We start from the raw sequence: 20,409 nt of genomic DNA on the forward strand, positions 1-20,409 counted from the left end.
TTTCCTTCTGGGTGTACAACCCCCCACCCCCACCCCCATGCAATTGGTGCACTGCCCTTTTAGGAGTTGTGTTGGATATATATCATCGTGCTTGCCTATCAAATGTAACTAGGAAAACAAAAATAAAAGATACACATCTTTCAAATGCTATGGGAGATAGGTTGGGAAACAAGGACCCCAATTTATTGGTTATCAGCTGTGAATAATGTATAGAAAACTTGAAATACACATCAAGCCCTCTTAAAAATAATGGCCTTGGGTGGCAACCTTGAGCTAACAGTCTATCACAATACATAATTGAAATTAAAAGGCGTATTTCCAGATATCCCTCAGCACTGCTGCTCACAAAAAAATTGCAAAATTTTACACTTGCCCTCTGAATACATCGGAGAATCTGCATCACATGTAAGGCTCTCGCAATGCCGTTGGTAGCTCTAGTTCAGGCTCGAATTCATCGAGTCGGGTGAAATAGCAATCAACCATGTCTTTGGTTACTTCTCCCAGACTTGGAGGATCCCACTGCATTTTCAGGATATTCATCAACATTCTTTCTGAAAATTAGAAGGCAATTGAAATATAAGAGTGATTTCTACCTTTGGAGCAAAGTCCTTGTCCACGAACCGTGCTCGAACACCCTACATGTAAATATATTGAAACAAGCAGCAAGATCAGAATGAGTTCTGGAGGATGTTCCTACATAGGGATGATGACTTGAGAAGTTCATACCTCACAGAAATCATCAGAGACCCATTTGGTGATCCCAACAAGAGATATGCGATATTCTCGAGCCAGACACTGATCAAGAGGTTGAAATCTACCTTCTCGTATCTTAAATGTGGCAAGTAAAACAAGTCAAAACAGAGTGTAGAAGGAAAGTCGAGGGTAAATGAATGGAGACATGAGGGTGTGGTAACTCACAGATCGTAAAGTAACCTTTAAGCTCAATGGGGAGGCTTCTTTCAGTTTCTTGAGGGCTGTGGCAGACCATTCATCATATGAACTGGATGCCTCATTTTCCTGAGCAGAACAATATCAGAATGATATCTTAACCAGAAACTACAATTTAATACTACTGATTTTCTTGCAACTCAAGACAACCCTATATGTGGGTTTGCATAAGAAAGTTCAACACATGTGGATGTGCGTGTGTAATAAAGTTATTCGGGGAAAAAAAAATGCCCCAAAACTACTGTGATTTGAGAGGTCCAGTTAAAATATAATCCTAAAAATAACAAAGAACATGAAGAAAGTCTGCTCTAAGTGGAAAATTTTAGGAACAGATGGCCACAGCTAATCACAGTTGCTTTTCTTATGACTTCCTACTGAGAAAGTACTGTACTGCAAGATCTTGTCCATTGAACCAGGGAGCTTGATTGGCATGGGCCTTTTTCCCCTTCTACTTGGTGGACCCTTCAACCAGCATCAGCTGGTCATCATAACCCCATTCTTACAACTAGTCATGGACCTGAGTCTGATAGGCAGTTCTGGGACCTGGTCTGGGTCATGGACCATATTGGGGCAATCCTGGCCTCCTAAAAACCTGGCTGCAGACAACCACTATTAAGAGACCCAACTTTCATGAATATACAGCTTTGAAGGTTCACAATATTAAATTTTTCCCATGGACAGAAACCAAAATGAAAAAAGGGAGTGCAGCATCTGTGTCCATATCCCCGAAGGCACCCCTCTCTTTCAAAAGGATTCGTAGCCCACTGTCTAAATCTTATCCTCATCAAAACTCTACCCACAAGCACTTAGGCTAGCAAGTTCAATAATAGAAATTCAACTTGGTTTAATAATTTCATCTGTTCAATTGAGGAAGAATTCAAAGAATGTTAGGGAACATGCTTCTTTTGGACAGTGAAAAATCCATCAAATCAACCCAATTGTGATGGGTACCAAATCCTTCCATGATGTTGACACCATGAGAATTTATCAGAAACCAATAGCAAATAATCAGAAAACTGTAAGAATGTTCATTGAAACATTATATATATGTATGTATATGTATGTATGCAATTGCAAGCTTACCAAGGCATTAATAATTTCCTCAACCGTATCATGGCAGAAACATTTATCAATTGTCTCAATCCTGAAAATTTTAAGAAAAGGAAAAATAAATCAGCATGTGGAAGTGAAGCATTCAGCATATATTGTTGTATATTCTGATCAATAAATATATTGTTGTAAAAAAAAAACATAAAAGTTAAGTCTTCTGTTATTGCAAGAAGATTGCAAGTGTAAATGGCATCAGTATCTTAACAATTTTTACTTGAGACAAGAAGAATGTGGAAAGTCAAAACTAATACATAAAAGATTTAAGTTCACTTTTGGTGAGCTTTAGGTATAAACTTCCACACATGAAACAGACTGGAAAACTTATAGGCTCATTTTTCCCTTACATTCTCATGCATTTTCAGTCTCAAGCAATTAGGGTTCTGAATCAAAGTGTCTAGTCACCAATTCAAGGAGGGACTATGGTCAAGAATTATCAAAGTCAATGAGGTCCCAGGGACCTTCTCTACCAAAGCATCAGCTGCAACTTGGTCATTTAAAAAATAAGAACATAAAGAAAAAATGGAAACAGGCTTTATTGGTTTCCATGCAGCATGTCATTATTACGAGTAGTTCTATAAAGCAGCCAATTACACTGCCTGCATACAAAAGCTAAACATGAGCATAGATTCTAATAAATATCATATTATTCCAAAGTTTTTTTTTTCTTTAATAAATTTTCCCAGTTTTAAGTTTTTTCCGACTACCAAATAGCACCTAGGCCTTTTATTCATGACAGCACACTTGTAATTATACAAAATCAAAAGAACTATAGCTTGGCATTGAATACTGCAAGAACTAAAACCTTTTTTTTTTTTTTTCCTAAATCAAAATTCACAAGGAAATATGGGATTTTCCCACTTCATTTCTGATCCCACTTGATCAGAGGACTTTCATGTCTATGGGGTAATGTATCATGGCCACAATATGAAAAGGAAAAGTGTATTCTTATAACATTGACAGAACCGATATGAGATGGCTATTTCAAAGCCTTGATTTTAACTTTAATCCAAAGCAAAACAAACAAGTTTTCATGGTAGAGACCAAAGACACCAAAAAACTGGTAATAGAAGTAGAAAACCATAAGATAAAACATTACTTATGAAGAACACTCCTCTTATCTGGGTAGACAAGGTCACCATATTGCTCAAGAGAAGACTCTATGACAGAAGGATCATCCGTGATCAATTTACCAAGACGTTCTTCAATCAAGGGAAGTCTCTGTTAGGGAAGTTAAACAGAAAAAATTAATGACATACATGAGGAATGAAACCGATCCTGTATAAAGAAGTAAGGCACAAAAAGAACAAACTGCAGTCAGTGAGTAGTGTGTAGCAAGGCCACAGGCAATCATTTCTACACCATTGAGCTTTTCTCCTGTTAGAGCCAAGTATTCCCCTGTAAGAACAACAAATTCCACATTTTGCATTACATGTTATTTTGGTTTTTACATGAGAAGGAATTTAGAAAACAAGATACTTGCATCAAACACAGAAATCATAAGATGACTTCATAGACCAATAGGCCATCAAGATATTGATATTCAATTTGTATTCTTGAAAATGTTTGTTCGGGTGTAGAAACCAAAATAGAAGATATGAAAATAATGTCACTAGCCATGATCAATTCTATTATTAAGGGGTTGCATGGGTTCAAATCAATAATGCAGTTACAGCTTCATTAGCATATATGCTTAATAATGTTCCAAAACTTTAAAACCCTAATATTAGATGTTCTTAAGAGGTAACCCCAATTATCATAATGTTGGGCATATGGACATAGAGCTACAGGATATAAATTCAAGAAACACCCTTGCATAGCACAAAAAAGTGTCATCATATGAGCACATGCCATATGATCTTAAAGATGTGATGAAATCAAATTGCTCAAAAAGAAAAGGATCAAAATTGGCTTGATGGGTGATAAAATGTTAGACGTGCAATAATATTGAATAGCTAGAGGGCACCATGTATAAATTTGTCATGTTGAATAATAAGAGGGACACCAATATTTTTTTTTCCTTTATTTATTTATTTATTTTTTTGGTGGAGTTGGGGTGGAGCACTTTGAGGTTAAAGCAAAAAAAACCTGCCACTTGTGGTCTTTTCAAATAAAATCCCCAAGTTAGATATCAAAGTTGTTTTCATATGTCCTTCAAGGAGCCTTAAAACATTTATATAAACCTCAGAGAAGGGCTGAAGAACTCAGCACCAAGTCATAACCCTCTAAAAGATCCAAAAGTGATGTATCATCATTTCCAATGATCCCAGGTAGCACTCTCTTTTCTGTCACCCTGCAGTTTGAGCTTGCATTCTAATGTTACATTGAATATCATAGCTACGATGGGAAGCTTACTAATTTTCAATATCAATGGGGTGCAAACCAGAAGATTCTATTTACAACTTCAATTTAATGTTTTAACTATTGAAATCTGGAAATTACATACTAACTTAAAAGACATTCGTTCCTCAGTTCAAGATGATTTTGTGAGAGAACTGCAATTGAATATTGAGAAGAAGAAAAAAATCAAGCCATTGTTAGAAACTACAAAAGCAAGCAAGCGGATGAAATAGAAACATTTTTTTTTTCCCTTTTCTTTTCTTTTCTTTTACTAACTAGTTACTAGCTGTGTATAAATGCAGGTAGAGCATCTAAGGTCCTTAATATCAAGGAAGTTAGCTATGCAAGGGAAAAAGTGATATTGCAAACCATATAAACATGATGTTACCTAAATATCCTGGTAGACGAGAAAGATAGAATGAAGCACCAGCATCAGGATGGAATCCCATTTGAGTCTCTGGAGTGGCAAAAACCTGCTGGCCTTAGTGCATCAGTAAGAAGCAAGTTGCACCATTCCATTTACTTTAACAAAAATAACAACCGCACACCATCTTACAACAATACACCAGAAAGAAATAAATTGAAGTTTTTCAACTCCAACTATGCTCAGCAGACAAGCATTTTCATTGAGATGGCTTTTTCTCTATCCTTTTTAGCCCCTGTGATATTTTGGCAAGCTATAATTATTATCCATTAAAACATTTCTTGCAATTGCATCACTTTTTAGAAGTGGATAGGATCCATTCCCTAAGAAATTCATTACAAAATGCTTGAACCTAAGACGTTCCTCTCACACCTGTAAAACACAACTGAAATTCTTTGCAAGCCTAACAAGCTGAACTTAGGTCCACTTGGGCACAATGATCAAGCTGGGTTCATTGGCTAAATCAAAATAGCTAACCCTATCCCTAAGCAAACCAAGCCTGAGCTGTTTGTGACCAAATCGTTTCAGTTCTGGCCATAGCCTTAAACAACTGACAAATAAACCACTCAATCAACCTTGAGAGAGACCAGAAGCCACCATCTCATGGGTCCTATATAGTACATTCAGCGGCTTCAGCATACCAAAACTGGCATTACCAGTGATACTAGTCATTTGATATCAATAAATTCTTTGAACACTTGAAAGGCATCTGAGAATGTGTTAGAAGTCATGGTTCAAGTGAACAATTAACCATAGCATATCACCATAAAAGAAGAATGCTTTTTTTAAGTAATGATTCCTGTCCTGGTAAAGGTGGATTCAATGAAACTCGGTATAAGAAAGATGGCTTTATGTGATACACTACAATAAACAGAAATAACGATAACAAATAAAAAATCAACCATCAAAAATCAACCAAAAAATCCACATTGGAATAATGGAATCAAACAACAATACATTAGACAATCCCAGTTAATGAGAGTTTTTTTTTTAAATTTTGGGTCACAGGACCCTGCTCATCAGACTATGTCTGCAAGCTAACCTCTCCAAAGTGTTAAGTTGTGGACTGCAGGCAGTGTTTTATGAGGTGAGGTGTAAGCCTTGGGGCAGAATGAGGCATAAGCCTCAACCTAAACAACTCTTGAATAAATAAATAAATAATAAAGAAAATAAAATTCTCAAAAAATCAGAAAATAATAATAACATGACATGAGAATTGAATAATAAGAAAACAATAAATTTATAGTAAGAAAATTATTTGTTTGTCATCACAATTAATTTTAAATTTAGTCTCTCATTTTCTCTCCTAAAATCCTACTCTCTCTCCTGGTTTCAATAAATAGTCTTCAACACGATCATCATGATCACTGGTAGGATCCTTAAGGAATCGTAATCATATCCAATTACTCTATCATCCTCCCTATCAATGCTAAGATCCAATCATTATTCTTCTTCATCCATTAATCGCAGTGGTCTTTTTCTTCATCCATCAATATAATAAGATGATTATTATATATGCCCAACCAATACAACAGTCAACAACTCCTCTATTTCTTCTTCTCGATCTCTTTTTACCCCCTCCTATCAAAAAGTTAAATGGAAGCCAACTAAGCCCTCATTTTGTAAAAGGTTTAACCCAAAACAAAACTTATAAAATCTATACCAAAAGCCTAAAAAAGCACAACACCCATTAAAAACCACTGAATATTGAGGCTTAAGCCTCTTATTAAATGTATATCAAAAACCTACAAAGCCCCAAAACACTTGAACATTTGAGGCTTAAGCCTTAACAACCTCAAGGCTATAGCCTCATCGATGTAAGCATTAATACAGTTTGGTTTAAGCCTCAATTTCCCTATACCAAGGCTAACCTCAGAACTAATTTACAGAGCCTTACCATGAGCCAATCCTTATGGTGCACACCTTAATAGCCTTTTAAAGCAATGATATTAAGATGATGCCACACAAGTTTTCTAGTATGCCACATATAAGTTGAATATCAACTAATGGGTGATATATACCATGAGACATCAAGGTACCATTCAATAACTGAGACAAATTCCCCGAGATGAAGCTTTTACTTGTCAAGTCTCAGATATAAGTCTGAAAAGAATCTTGCTGATGCTAAGCTTTGGGAGATATGAGCTGGCATTAGAAATCATAAAGCATGTTAAATAGTATCTATATCCTACATCTGATGGACCCAAATATCAACAAGTCAATTGAACATCTGTAAGGTATCATTTGGTTAACCTACAATATTTGATTAGTTATTTAAGCGTTTGATAAAAAAATGAAAATATTCTGAGAAAAAGAAAACACAAATTAGATAGGTAAGCCTTATCCAATCAAGTTGCCTTTTTATCTACTTTATCTGTTCCTACAGTCAGTCAAGATTAAAAAGGATCCAAATCCAAACTCAGTTAAAAGTGATGCCAGGTAAAGCCATTCTGCAAAACCTTATTTTCATTCTTTCTAAAATATCCTAGAATGGTCAATCAAACATAAAGCCAAACTCAACTACATATGGAGCATATTATCAGCAAGATTTGACAAAAGGCTCCATGACAGCTATCAACTTAAGACAATCCTCCTTTCACAAATCCTGGGACAAACTTCTGCATTCAGCACACTTTCAAAGGATCTTCAGTCTCAGCAATATCCTTAATTAATATTTCAATTATATAATAGAAGCATGAATCCTAATAAAACAAAGTGTCCTCATGCAAAGCTAGCAGCAGAAATAATGATCAAATCTTAAAGTACTTGATCGAGTATAAAGATACCATTAAACTGATCTAATAATTCTAGATTCCCAACCCATGCTCATTATCAGCAGGAGCAAAATGATACATGTAAGTCATACAGCAGGGTGAATGTACTTTGATCCATCAAGGATTGCATAATAAGTCATCAATCTAGTGATAAATAATCCAATTGGGATATTTAACATGATGCAAAAGTGAGAAGAATATTGAGCACTCGACAAAGCAACAGTATCTATTAAAAATCATTGCATTTATCACTGTGCTGCAGCACTGACATACCGTTTTATCAGTTACCACACGAAACATTGCCGGGATGGAAATTCCAGCGCCACCTCCCATGGTAATACCATCCACGATAGCCACCTGTGCAAATGTCAGTTTCATGATGATCAATGACTTAATGAAACAGTGATACACAGAGTTAGAGGTAAGTAAAACTTTAAAAACTTCTTTTTTTTTCATTCTGAGAAAAAAAATCTACAAAAAGATTATAATAATGATTATGAATAATCTCTAGGTAAGAAATACAAAAGAGCCGCCGTTAAAATCAAAATGTGAAACTCGAGTTCCCTCCCCCCTCTCTTTCTTTCATCTACTTTTTCTTTTTTCTCTTTTTTTTTCTTTGAGCGGAAAGCAAGAGAATATATTAAAGAGCACCAGACAAAGGGGGTGGCACCCAAATACCTCTTTTTTCTTGGTTTTCCATCCTTCTCTTTTCTTGTCCTTCCTATCTATATCATATATTCAAGATGCATTGAAAATCCCTTGCACCAGCAACCATAGCATCACCAACATTCCTTAGCTCTCTCTCCCCTCTGAAGAACTCTAGTGAAAGTTATATCAATCACCTAACCTTTTCCAGCTGTTTCAACAACTATGAACCATACTATGCGAATTCCCATTACAATACTACTATCCAACTGCATTAGCTGAACTAACAAGTCAACTAATTCGCACACTCATAAGAAATATAAGACAATTAAGCCAACTAACTCATTCCAATTTACAGCTCCACTTGTAGCCCTTGAACTGGAAGACTTTTCAAGATATGTTCAAATAGAAAAGTAAAAGTAAAATAAAAAATTATATCATTAGTTTTTGATAAGATATTATTGGTTTATTTTTAACTATTTACTGATTAACTTTGGACAGTTCCTGATGAAATGATATTCATTTAAGATTGCTTTTAATAGGTAAAATGTGTCTTAGAAAAACATCGCAGGTGGCATGACCCAAGCATACAAGAAGTATAGAGTAATAATATCCACAAAAATTAGCAGATATGCAAGAATAAAGAGAAACAGAAATTAATGGTCAGTTCACCCCTCAACACCCTATATAAACCATTCTTTAAAGAAGATCAAGAAAAAGAAAGGGAAAAAAAAAAACTAAAAACAATATCCCCCAGCCTCTGAATGATTCTCCGTCCAGACATACAAAGGTCGCAACACATTTGTTTTGAAGATTGTTTGCCATCAAATCAACTTACTTCAACCACTGGCCTTATGGCCTGGTGGTATCACTGCATCCCCATCGAGGAAGGTCAAGGCTCCAAACCTGGGGAGTGATGAAGCCTAGCTTATGGGCTAGGTTAGGGTTTCATTGCTCCAGAAAGAAAATATATGTATTTTTTGCATTTAATAATGATTGAGGATCTGTTAGAGAAGTAAGGTGCTCCATAGACATCTCCACAGAAAAATCAGTATGCCTGGAACATGGGACCCTCCACAAATTAAGAATATAAATCCTAGATAAAAAAGCTCAAAATCTGAAATTATCTCATTTTTCAACATACAAAATTTCTTAAGGATTGAATACTCACATTTGGCTTCACATACGTTCCTAGAAGGTATACGAACTTATACAAAGTCTCAAAAAACTTTTTACACTCCTCAACTTTCCCTGCACAACACCAAAATGTGGTTGAGAAGAATTTCAGAAATAATTCCATGTGTAACCAACAATGCACAATCAGGACTCCATAGACATGAAATTAAGATAACTTTCCAACTAGAAATAAATTTTATTTATATATATCTATCTATGTATCTACCTAGAACTAGGTTGCCTGGACTCAGGTGCAGGTGCATATCTAGGAGTCCCATTCTTTTAACTCCAAAATTTAGGATATGGGGAAAGAATTAAAAAGGATTCAAATTATAGCTATGGATATGGGGAGACAACTTAATAAAAGGGGGAAAAAACCAAAGAAAAACCTATTAAAATTAAGTAAAAAGATATCTTTGAGAAGAACTACCTATCTTTTTTCTTTTATCCGTATCTTTTCTTTCTTCTCCCAAATATTCTTAAATTCTCTTTTTTCGTTTTAACGCAATAATCTGCTAAGGAAGTTGAAATAAAAAATAAAAAATATATCAAAATCAAAGCAACATAGGAATATCTTACTAGAATCCTACACTCACACCCATGTCATGTTGACATGGGTACACTAGGTATAGTTGGAGAGTGTGGGTATCATACTCCAAGAAACAACAAATTATTAATATAAATTAAGTATATTGAAGGACAAAAATCATGCCAAAAATATAATATATGATCAAAACAAAAAATAAATAAATAAAAATCTGCCTCCACCATATGAGCAAAACCAAGCATTCAGCTGAAGAAAGAGATAAGAATGTACAAACCCGAAAGGACCAACAACTCAGGGGTATAAAAATCACCTTGAGACCAGCTACCTGGATCCTCAATTGGGTAAACAAACTGCAACATGATATGCTAATCAGGAAGACCAAGAGAAAATGCAACTAACTCACCATTGATATCTACAAATTTGGTACAGCTTTATATCATACTTCTATAGACCTTTTTTCGTTTCTTTGACACCCTAAAATAAAATTGCAGCATCACCTTCCACCAAATAATAGAGAGACTCAAGCCCTAACTAATTGCAAACCCTTCAAAACTGCTAGCATGTCTACCTCAATGGTGAAACCTTCTCCATAATGATCTATAATCCTACCTTCAATCCTTAATTGCCTTGGACTATCCAGAGAACATGCATCAAAATTTAACTTGACACAACATGATGGAGGCAAATCCAACTCTATATGCTTTAATATGTACTAAAAGGTGCCTAACTGTTGAAATAATGCCAAAGTTAGGACTTTAATTTAGGAATAAAAAAGGAAAGATCATTTAGGATATTTCCTTATGATTTAGTTTCCTAATTTTAGGAGAGAATTAAGCTAGATTGATTGTTTCTTATTCAGTCATTTGTGTATATATATGTGTATGGTGTGTACCGATTCATTAATCAATAAAGGAGTTCAGAAATTCTTCATGGTATCAGAGCCAGTTTTCTGAAACCCTAATCCCTTCTGGCCACCTCTTATTCAGGCCATCACTCATTCCGGCCAAATCTTTCTGGCCATATCTCAATCCGATCATCTCTCTCTCTCTCTCTCTCATTCCGGCCATCAGTCCCTGTTCTCAGAGCCAAGGGAGAAAACACTTTCCAGTCAGTCGAATAGTCGTCAGAAAACACTCACCGCCGGCAACTTTTCCGGCGAACTTTCCGGCGACGGTTTTTTTTTCTACACCGCAAGGAGCGCCTGGAGGAGATCTCCAATTTGTCCCAAAGCACCGGAACCAGAAACCCATCCACGCGCCGCCCACGCGCGTTTTTCCGACCGGCGACTGCATCTCACGCGCCGGCGCGTGAGGGCGCGTGAGCCACTTTCCGGCGACGCGCTTCCTCCTCCAGGCTCGCCTGACGCCGACCAGCCACCCTTCCTACCTGTTTGTGCAATCCGAGCCCTGCACGTGCCTCTTTTGGGGTTTTTTTGCTTCCGCGGGCCCTCTGATCAGATTTTCCGGCGTCCTTCGGCTATTTTTTCTCAACTCCAGTCCCTGCACGTGCCTTGAAAAGTGTTCTTCTACCTTTCCGGTCCATGACAAAATACGGAATGGCATCATCACAAGTATCCAGCGTCACGTCACCAGAATCAGGGGGCAGATCTGAAATTCCAAACCTTGGTGGCAATGATTCCTCTCCTATTCTCATCACAGGACACAAATTAAATGGCCATAACTATTTACAGTGGTCACAATCTGTGTTGCTGTTCATTTGCGGTAAAGGAAAGGATGAGTACCTCACTGGAGAAGCAGTCATGCCAGAAACTACAGAACCGGGTTTCAGGAAGTGGAAGATTGAAAACAGCATGATCATGTCATGGCTTATCAATTCCATGAACAATGACATAGGCGAAAATTTCTTGCTGTTTGGGACTGCAAAGGACATATGGGATGCAGCCAAAGAAACTTACTCAAGTTCTGAAAATACTTCAGAACTGTTTCAGGTTGAATCAGCTCTACATGACTTCCGCCAAGGAGAGCAGTCAGTTACTCAGTATTACAACACACTCACAAGGTATTGGCAGCAACTTGACTTATTTGAGACTCACTCATGGAAATGTTCGGATGATGCAGCAACATACAGGCAAATTGTGGAACAAAAGAGACTGTTCAAGTTCTTCCTAGGACTAAACAGGGAATTGGATGATGTTAGAGGCCGAATCATGGGCATTAAACCCCTGCCAAGTCTCAGGGAGGCTTTTTCAGAGGTTAGACGTGAAGAAAGTAGAAAGAAAGTGATGATGGGATCAAAAGAGCAACCTGCCCCAACATTGGATGCCTCTGCCCTTGCGGCTCGGTCATTTAATAGTAGTGGTGGAGATCGTCAGAAACGGGATAGGCCTTGGTGTGATTATTGTAAGAAACCAGGCCATTATAAGGAGACTTGCTGGAAGCTTCATGGCAAACCTGCTGATTGGAAACCAAAGCCACGGTTTGACAGAGATGGCAGAGCACACGTGGCTGCCAACTCTGAGAGCACCTCTGTTCCCGAGCCGAGTCCATTCAACAAAGAGCAGATGGAGATGCTACAGAAATTATTAAGCCAAGTTGGCAGTGGCAGTACTACCGGTGTAGCCTTCACTGCTAATCGAGGAGGAATGAGGCCGTGGATAGTAGACACAGGTGCTTCTGATCACATGACAGGAGATGCTGCCATTCTTCAAAATTACAAGCCAAGTAATGGTCATTCATCCGTCCATATTGCTGATGGTTCAAAGTCAAAAATTGCCGGGACAGGTTCTATAAAACTTACTAAAGACTTATATCTTGACTCTGTCCTCCATGTTCCAAACTTGGATTGCAATCTTTTGTCCATTAGCAAATTGGCTCATGATCTCCAATGTGTTACTAAATTCTATCTAAACTTGTGTGTTTTTCAGGACTTGAAATCGGGGAAGATGATTGGCAGTGCTGAACTGTGTTCCGGGCTCTACCTCCTTTCATGTGGCCAATTCTCCAACCAAGTCTCTCAAGCAAGTTGCGTACAGTCTCAGAGTATGTCAGAGTCTTTCAATTCTGTGTCAAATTCTAAGGTCAATAAAGATAGTGAGATTATAATGTTACACTATCGCCTTGGTCATCCTAGCTTTGTTTACCTTGCAAAATTGTTTCCCAGATTATTTATCAATAAAAATCCAGCATCTTATCACTGTGAAATTTGTCAGTTTGCAAAGCATACTCGAACAGTATATCCTCAAATCCCATACAAACCTTCGACTGTTTTCTCTCTAGTACATAGTGATGTGTGGGGTCCCTCCCGGATAAAAAATATTTCTGGCACTCGATGGTTTGTGACATTCGTTGATGATCATACTCGGGTAACATGGATTTTCCTTATGAAAGAAAAGTCAGAGGTCGGGCACATTTTTCAAACCTTCAATCGTATGGTTCAAAATCAATTCAATTCCAAAATACAAGTCCTCAAGTCAGATAATGCAAAGGAATACTTTACTAGTAGTCTCAGTACTTATCTTCAAAATCATGGCATTATCCACATAAGTTCTTGCGTTGACACCCCACAACAAAATGGGGTGGCCGAACGCAAGAATAGACATCTCTTGGAGGTTGCCCGGTGCCTTATGTTTTCCTCTAATGTTCCAAACTATTTCTGGGGGGAAGCTATTCTCACAGCTACCTATTTGATTAACCGTATGCCATCCAGAGTGCTTACCTTTCAATCCCCACGTCAACTTTTCTTAAAACAGTTTCCTCACACCCATGCCGCCTCTTCTGATTTACCACTCAAAGTATTTGGTTGTACGGCATTCGTTCATGTGTATCCTCAAAATCGTAGCAAATTTGCTCCTCGAGCAAATAAGTGCATTTTTCTAGGGTATTCTCCAACCCAAAAAGGGTACAAATGCTATTCTCCAACCAACAAAAGATTTTACACCACCATGGACGTCTCTTTCTTTGAACATGTCTTCTTCTATCCCAAATCTCATGTTCAGGGGGAGAGCATGAATGAACATCAAGTTTGGGAGTCTTTTCTTGATGGTGTACCTTCTTTTCACTCAGAGTCACCAAATCCTTCCCAATTCGCGCCCACTGAGTTGTCCACACCCATGCCGCCATCAGTTCAGCCAGCCCAGCACACAAATGTTCCTTCTCCCGTGACCATCCAGTCTCCCATGCCTATTCAACCTATAGCCCCACAACTTGCTAATGAGAACTTACAAGTTTACATCAGGAGGAGGAAAAGACAGGAATTAGAGCACGGATCACAGTCAACATGTGGCCAATATATTGACTCCAATTCAAGTCTTCCTGAAGAGAACATAGGTGAGGATAGGGCTGGAGAGGTGTTAATTCCCAGCATTGATGATTCTACTTTGCCAATTGCATTGAGGAAGGGTGTTAGGAGATGTACAGATCATCCAATTGGGAATTATGTTACGTATGAAGGGTTATCACCATCTTACAGAGCATTTGCTACTTCTCTTGATGATACTCAGGTTCCCAACACAATACAAGAGGCATTAAAAATTTCAGAATGGAAGAAGGCAGTACAAGATGAGATTGATGCACTTGAGAAGAATGGGACGTGGACTATCACAGATTTGCCGGTTGGGAAGAGGCCTGTGGGGTGCAAGTGGATTTTCACCATAAAATACAAAGCAGATGGATCAGTCGAAAGATTCAAGGCTCGTTTGGTAGCTAGAGGGTTTACACAATCCTATGGGATAGACTATCAGGAGACTTTTGCTCCTGTTGCAAAACTGAACACTATCAGGATCCTTCTCTCATTGGCTGTCAATCAAGATTGGTGCTTGCAACAACTGGACATTAAAAATGCGTTTCTAAATGGGGACCTAGAAGAGGAAGTCTACATGGAAATACCACCTGGTTTCGAAGAAAGTATGGCAAAGAATCAGGTTTGCAAACTCCAAAAATCATTGTACGGCCTTAAACAATCTCCTCGAGCCTGGTTTGATAGATTCACAAAAGCAGTCCTGAAGCTGGGCTACAAACAAGGTCAGGCTGATCATACTCTATTTGTCAAGAAATCTCATGCCGGGAAATTGGCCATATTGATAGTCTATGTCGATGATATTATTCTATCTGGAAATGATATGGGGGAGTTACAGAATTTGAAGAAGTATTTGTCAGAAGAGTTTGAAGTTAAAGACCTTGGAAATTTGAAATATTTCCTTGGTATGGAAGTGGCTAGATCAAGGAAAGGAATCGTAGTCTCTCAAAGAAAATACATACTCGATCTTCTTAAGGAGACCGGTATGCTTGGATGCAAACCAATTGATACTCCTATGGAGAGTCAGAAGAAACTTGGTATCGAGAAAGAAAGTACACCGGTAGACAGGGGGAGATATCAGCGGCTTGTCGGGCGCTTGATTTATCTCTCACACACTCGGCCAGATATTGGCTTTGCAGTGAGTGCTGTAAGTCAATTCATGCACAGCCCCACTGAGGAACACATGGAAGCAGTCTACAGGATTCTTAGATATTTAAAAATGACACCAGGGAAAGGCCTATTCTTCAGAAAGACAGAGAACCGTGACACTGAAGTATACTCAGATGCGGATTGGGCAGGAAACATCATTGACAGGCGGTCCACTTCCGGATATTGTTCTTTTGTCTGGGGAAATCTTGTTACCTGGAGGAGTAAGAAGCAATCAGTTGTAGCCAGAAGTAGTGCAGAAGCTGAGTACAGAGCTCTTGCACAGGGAATCTGTGAAGGGATTTGGATAAAAAGGGTTCTTAGTGAACTGGGACAAACGAGTTCATCTCCAATTCTGATGATGTGTGATAATCAGGCAGCTATAAGCATAGCAAAGAACCCCGTGCATCATGACAGGACCAAGCATGTTGAGATTGACAGACACTTTATCACAGAGAAGGTGACTAGTGAGACGGTCAAATTAAACTATGTTCCTACCAAGCACCAAACCGCAGACATCCTCACCAAAGCTTTACCTAGGCCTAACTTCGAAGACTTAACTTGCAAGCTGGGATTATATGATATATATTCTCCAGCTTGAGGGGGAGTGTTGAAATAATGCCAAAGTTAGGACTTTAATTTAGGAATAAAAAAGGAGAGATCATTTAGGATATTTCCTTATGATTTAGTTTCCTAATTTTAGGAGAGAATTAAGCTAGATTGATTGTTTCTTATTCAGTCATTTGTGTATATATATGTGTATGGTGTGTACCGATTCATTAATCAATAAAGGAGTTCAGAAATTCTTCACTAACAAAAAGGAAGCAAAATCCTAGTACACAGGAGGTATAAAAGATGGCATTTGGGAGAAGAAAGAAGAATCCCACTCAAAATGTTCTCCTCAACCAACCTCCTGACTACAAACCAGATTCCAATCCAGTAGAAGACAACTCAAGGAAGTTCTTGCAAACTAACAGAAGCCTATAGAGACAAAATAAGTTGAGTCCTAAATGACCTACTTAGACCTATATCTAGATCCTTAAATATTATGGCATTCCCCACCCTCTATGTTATCCAAATCGAAGTGAGAATAGCCATACCTCAAAGGAGTTCAGCTGAGCCTCTAAAGAACATGTTTGTAGGCTTCTAGGAGACACTCAGTCTATCCCAGCAAGAAGGATTCACCAAAGAATTATATCAAAGCCCCAAGGAAAGTAGGTAATGAAAAAAGAGATGATCAATTGATTCACTACTTCCTAAACACATAACACAACAATCCGAACCCAAAGCTTAGTGATCTCCTCACAAGTAGAAGATCATTGGTCTTGATCTTCTTATTAGCAACTAATCATGCAAAAACCTTAACCTTAGGTAGGCTTTTTTTAATTTTTTTGATAGGAAAACAAAAAAGATATATTTATAAAGAAAGCACCTGAAAAAAGAGCAATAAGGTGTACATGACATATACAATTAGCGCCAAAAACAGACAAGCAAAAAAGAAGAGAACACAAAAAATAACTCCCATCTTACTTCAAACTCAACCGATCTACAAAGTTTATCATTGACATAAAAAGTTCATCTATCCATGCTAGCCCAATTCAAGAAAATACACATAAAGGAAGATTTGATAGCTTGATCCGACTGTTTTACTCCTTTAAAATGTCTCCTATTTCTTTCCTTCCATGATGTCCAAAACAGGCATAAAGAAACACTCTCCAAACTTTCTTCCCCAAAATAAAACCCCATGTCAACCAAGAAGATTGCCTCTTACAGAAGGCTGCATCAACCAAGCCACACCAAACAAAGAAAAAACCAATCGCCATAGCGTTATTGCTTTAGAAGCAAATGATCAGTCGACTTTTCATCCTCATTACACATGTAGCATCTATTCAGAACACTCCAACCCCTTCTTCTAAGCTGATCAAGAGTTAAAATCCTTCCCAAATAGATTCCTAAAGAAGCTCACCTTCATTGGCACCCACGGATTCCAACTAAACTTGCTAAGAAAGGCTCACTTCTTCTCTAGGCTAAGGACACACAGAAAGATTTTTCTGTAAACTTGTTCGTCTTGGTTATCTTCCAACCCAAGCTGTCCTCTTTGTCCCTTCTAATTGAGATTGATTGCTGTCTCCAAAAAAAGATCTCCAATCCTTCCAATTCCTAATCATGGAAGTATCTGTGAAAGCAAGAACTTCACTGACCTCCCTCCCCAACCTATTCCCACATTTCTGCTATCCAAAAGTCTTTATCAATGGCTAAGGAAAATAACATCGAGAAAGACTTCTCTAAAGAAGATTTATCTCATCATTTGACCATCCAAAATTTTATCCTTCAGCCAGTACCCATAATGAGATGAGTTCTTCTTCAAAAAACTTCCCACCTATTCCTAACAGCCCTCTATAACCCCACCCCATAGCCATTCCCCACCACCCCCAAGCACCATCCTCCTTCTTTTGCCCCATACTTCCCTAATATGACCTATTTCCATAGGGACTCTCTCTTGGTGCAAGTGCCCCATTTTGTCCAACTTATGTCAGGATTTCTACATTAATTTTGCTCCTTAACCAGATTGGATCTTCAAATGAACATAATGTTCTCAGTATCTCTCACCCCTAATAATGTGTTTGGGAAAATTTTCAATGGCTTCCACATAAACATAATGGAGACCCTATTTTTGTTGTGTCTAATAACGTGTGAAATTTTTGATGCACCTAACAATAATGATGATGGTGATCATAACCAAGGACCAGTACTAAGCCCCATCTTTTTTACATTGTTCATGGATGAACTTACTAGGCATAGACAGTAAAGTGTCATATCGTCAATGATTTTTTCTGACAACAAAGTATTAATTGACAGACCTTGAGAAGAGTTTATTCTAAGTTAAAATTATCAAGAGACACCTTAGCATCTAAAGGTTTATGACAGAATATGTGGAATAGGATTTATAAGATTAAGAAGTAAAAATGGGACAACGGTAAAAAAAAAAAAAAAAACGTAGATAATATACACACACAAAATTAACCACTTCCTTTATCTTGAATTAATTGTTCATGAGGAGGGTGAAATAGGGGAGGGTATTGCCTGCTAAGTTTTGTCAGATTGTAGAACACGTATCAAATTAAAGGGAAGAATATTATGACATGGTTTATAAGACAAGGTATGTTTAGGACCACGATAGGCTTTGTAGATTGGTTGAATTCCAAGGAAAGTAAGTGTTTTTTTTATATCTCCATTTAAGTGTTTTTTTTTATATCTCCATTTTTTTATTTTTTTTATTTTTGCTTGAATAATAGCACCATTGGTATACATCATGTGTACTTGAGTGCACTCTATAATACTTTCAATATTATGTCTAGCATGATGAAGATGATGATGATAATCTAAGGATTCATATAAAAACTAAAATAAGTTTAATGAAAGAAGCATATGATCCTAACCTAATCAAATATACCAACTAAACATATCCTAATGAAATATCAAAATAATCCTACTTTCAATAACCTATTTCTCAAATAGATGGCCGTGATGTATCCGAGTATGTCATCAACAGTATTATAATACTTCGTACTTAATTTCTTCGAGAGATGCCTCCAACTCAAAATTTTGAAATGTAAAAAAATATGCATAAAATATTAAAAGGCCACACACCTTCATTAATCAGCTGATTGAGAGCAACAACATCTCCACCAGAACATAAGGCCCTGCCACTACCCTTCAAAGAATTCAAGATAGCAGCTAAGCCACCAAGGATAATCAATAAATGAAACATAAAAGACATGTTTAGCTCCATGTCTAAAACCCTTTTCAATTCCAGAAATAAGAATGTAGCACATCAAAATCATTTAGTAAACTCTGTTAGCAACAATTACTCTGAAAATATTATATTTTCCAGACATAAAATCTGTGAAAAAAATTCTTTCCATGTTGTCTTTGAAAAAAAATGAATAAAAAACTCATCCAACAGTCAAAAAATATTTTCCCTTTTTCATTATCAAAGTTCTTGAGAAGTTCACAAATGCATTTCTGAAAATGAAACCAAATGCACCTAAAAAATGATATGAAGATTAATGGAATACCTTCATTATGACAAATCCAAGATCTGAGTTTTCTTCCCATGATTCATATAGTCTTTTGAGCCGGGCCACCTGGAAACAAAATCAACTTCTAAATATGGACATTCTACAGAGGTACAGACTGAGAAACCCGTTTGGCTAGCATTTCCAAACTACTTTTCTTGCCTAGAGATTAAATAAGTACAAAAAACAACAATAAAAATAAAAACTGCATTGATTTTTATCTCCTGAAAGCAAGAAAAATGCTTTCAAAAATGCTGATAAAACCAAACCATACAGTACTGAAACAACAAAACGAACAAACCCACAAACAAAAAGTGTAGTAGTTTGAGTTAATAGAGAAGAAACCATTGGAATAGTGAGAGCATTGAGATCAGATGGTCTATTGAGAATGGCTGCCCTTGACTTTGCCCTCCCTTCCACTAACACCTGTAATTGCCAACATAAACACAACAACATTTGAGAAAACAACACATGGGTTTCAAAAAAAAAAAAAAAACCAATTCCAGATAGAGAAAGAGAGAGACGGGTTCATGGATATCCTTCCCAAAAAAACAAAAAAGAAGTGGGGGGCCTAAAATGTGCGTGTTAAATAGATGGGTCTATGGGTTTTAGGGGTTTAAGGTTTTCCTGCAAAACAGCCTAAACGTGAAATGTAGAGAGTTTTAGAGAAAGAGACTCGCCTGCTCTTGGAGATCATCGTTTCGGGCATAATTTGGCAGAGCAGAGAAGCTTCTGTGATGAGAGAAAACCCCAAATCTCTGTAGGGAACACCTCACTGCTGGTGACAACACTGCTTTAGCTCTTTGCATCTTCGCCTCTCTCCCTCTCACTGCCCAAAACTGCCTTAAACGTTCAGCTACTCGGCTACGCCTATTTCAATCAATCCGGTTATCCCAGCCGCCAAGTTTTCTTCACACTGATTTTGAAAGCAATGAGCCGTGGGGGCGTGTTTGTTTTGATTGAAAGGGG

The 20,409-nt window shown here is 37.6% G+C and overlaps 1 protein-coding gene across 1 annotated transcript; it reads right to left on the reverse strand.

Annotated features, from left to right (window-relative positions):
* Positions 1-159: 159 nt before the first annotated feature.
* LOC100257773 (small ribosomal subunit protein mS47) lies at positions 160-20,409 on the reverse strand. Its single transcript, XM_002283283.5, has 14 exons — positions 20,121-20,409; positions 19,786-19,866; positions 19,441-19,509; positions 19,013-19,076; positions 9,410-9,489; positions 7,867-7,950; positions 4,784-4,868; positions 3,368-3,453; positions 3,155-3,276; positions 2,032-2,092; positions 919-1,017; positions 727-828; positions 594-635; positions 160-519 (listed from the first exon to the last, which is right to left on the reverse strand). Exons 1-14 carry the CDS (start codon positions 20,247-20,249, stop codon positions 400-402), a joined length of 1,224 nt encoding a protein of 407 aa, XP_002283319.1. The 5' UTR covers positions 20,250-20,409; the 3' UTR covers positions 160-399.

This window comes from Vitis vinifera, chromosome 4 (genome assembly GCF_030704535.1).
Source record: "Vitis vinifera cultivar Pinot Noir 40024 chromosome 4, ASM3070453v1".
Classification (NCBI taxonomy): Eukaryota; Viridiplantae; Streptophyta; class Magnoliopsida; order Vitales; family Vitaceae; genus Vitis; species Vitis vinifera.

Coding starts and splice junctions, on each gene's coding strand:
- LOC100257773 (XM_002283283.5), bottom strand. CDS start 20,249: ATGCAAAGAGCTAAAGCAGTGTTGTCACCAGCAGTGAGGTGTTCCCTA. Junction 19,510..19,785: donor ATGCTCTCACTATTCCAATG/GTTTCTTCTCTA, acceptor TTTTGTTTCCAG/GTGGCCCGGCTCAAAAGACT. Junction 7,951..9,409: donor GAACGTATGTGAAGCCAAAT/GTGAGTATTCAA, acceptor ACATTTGCACAG/GTGGCTATCGTGGATGGTAT.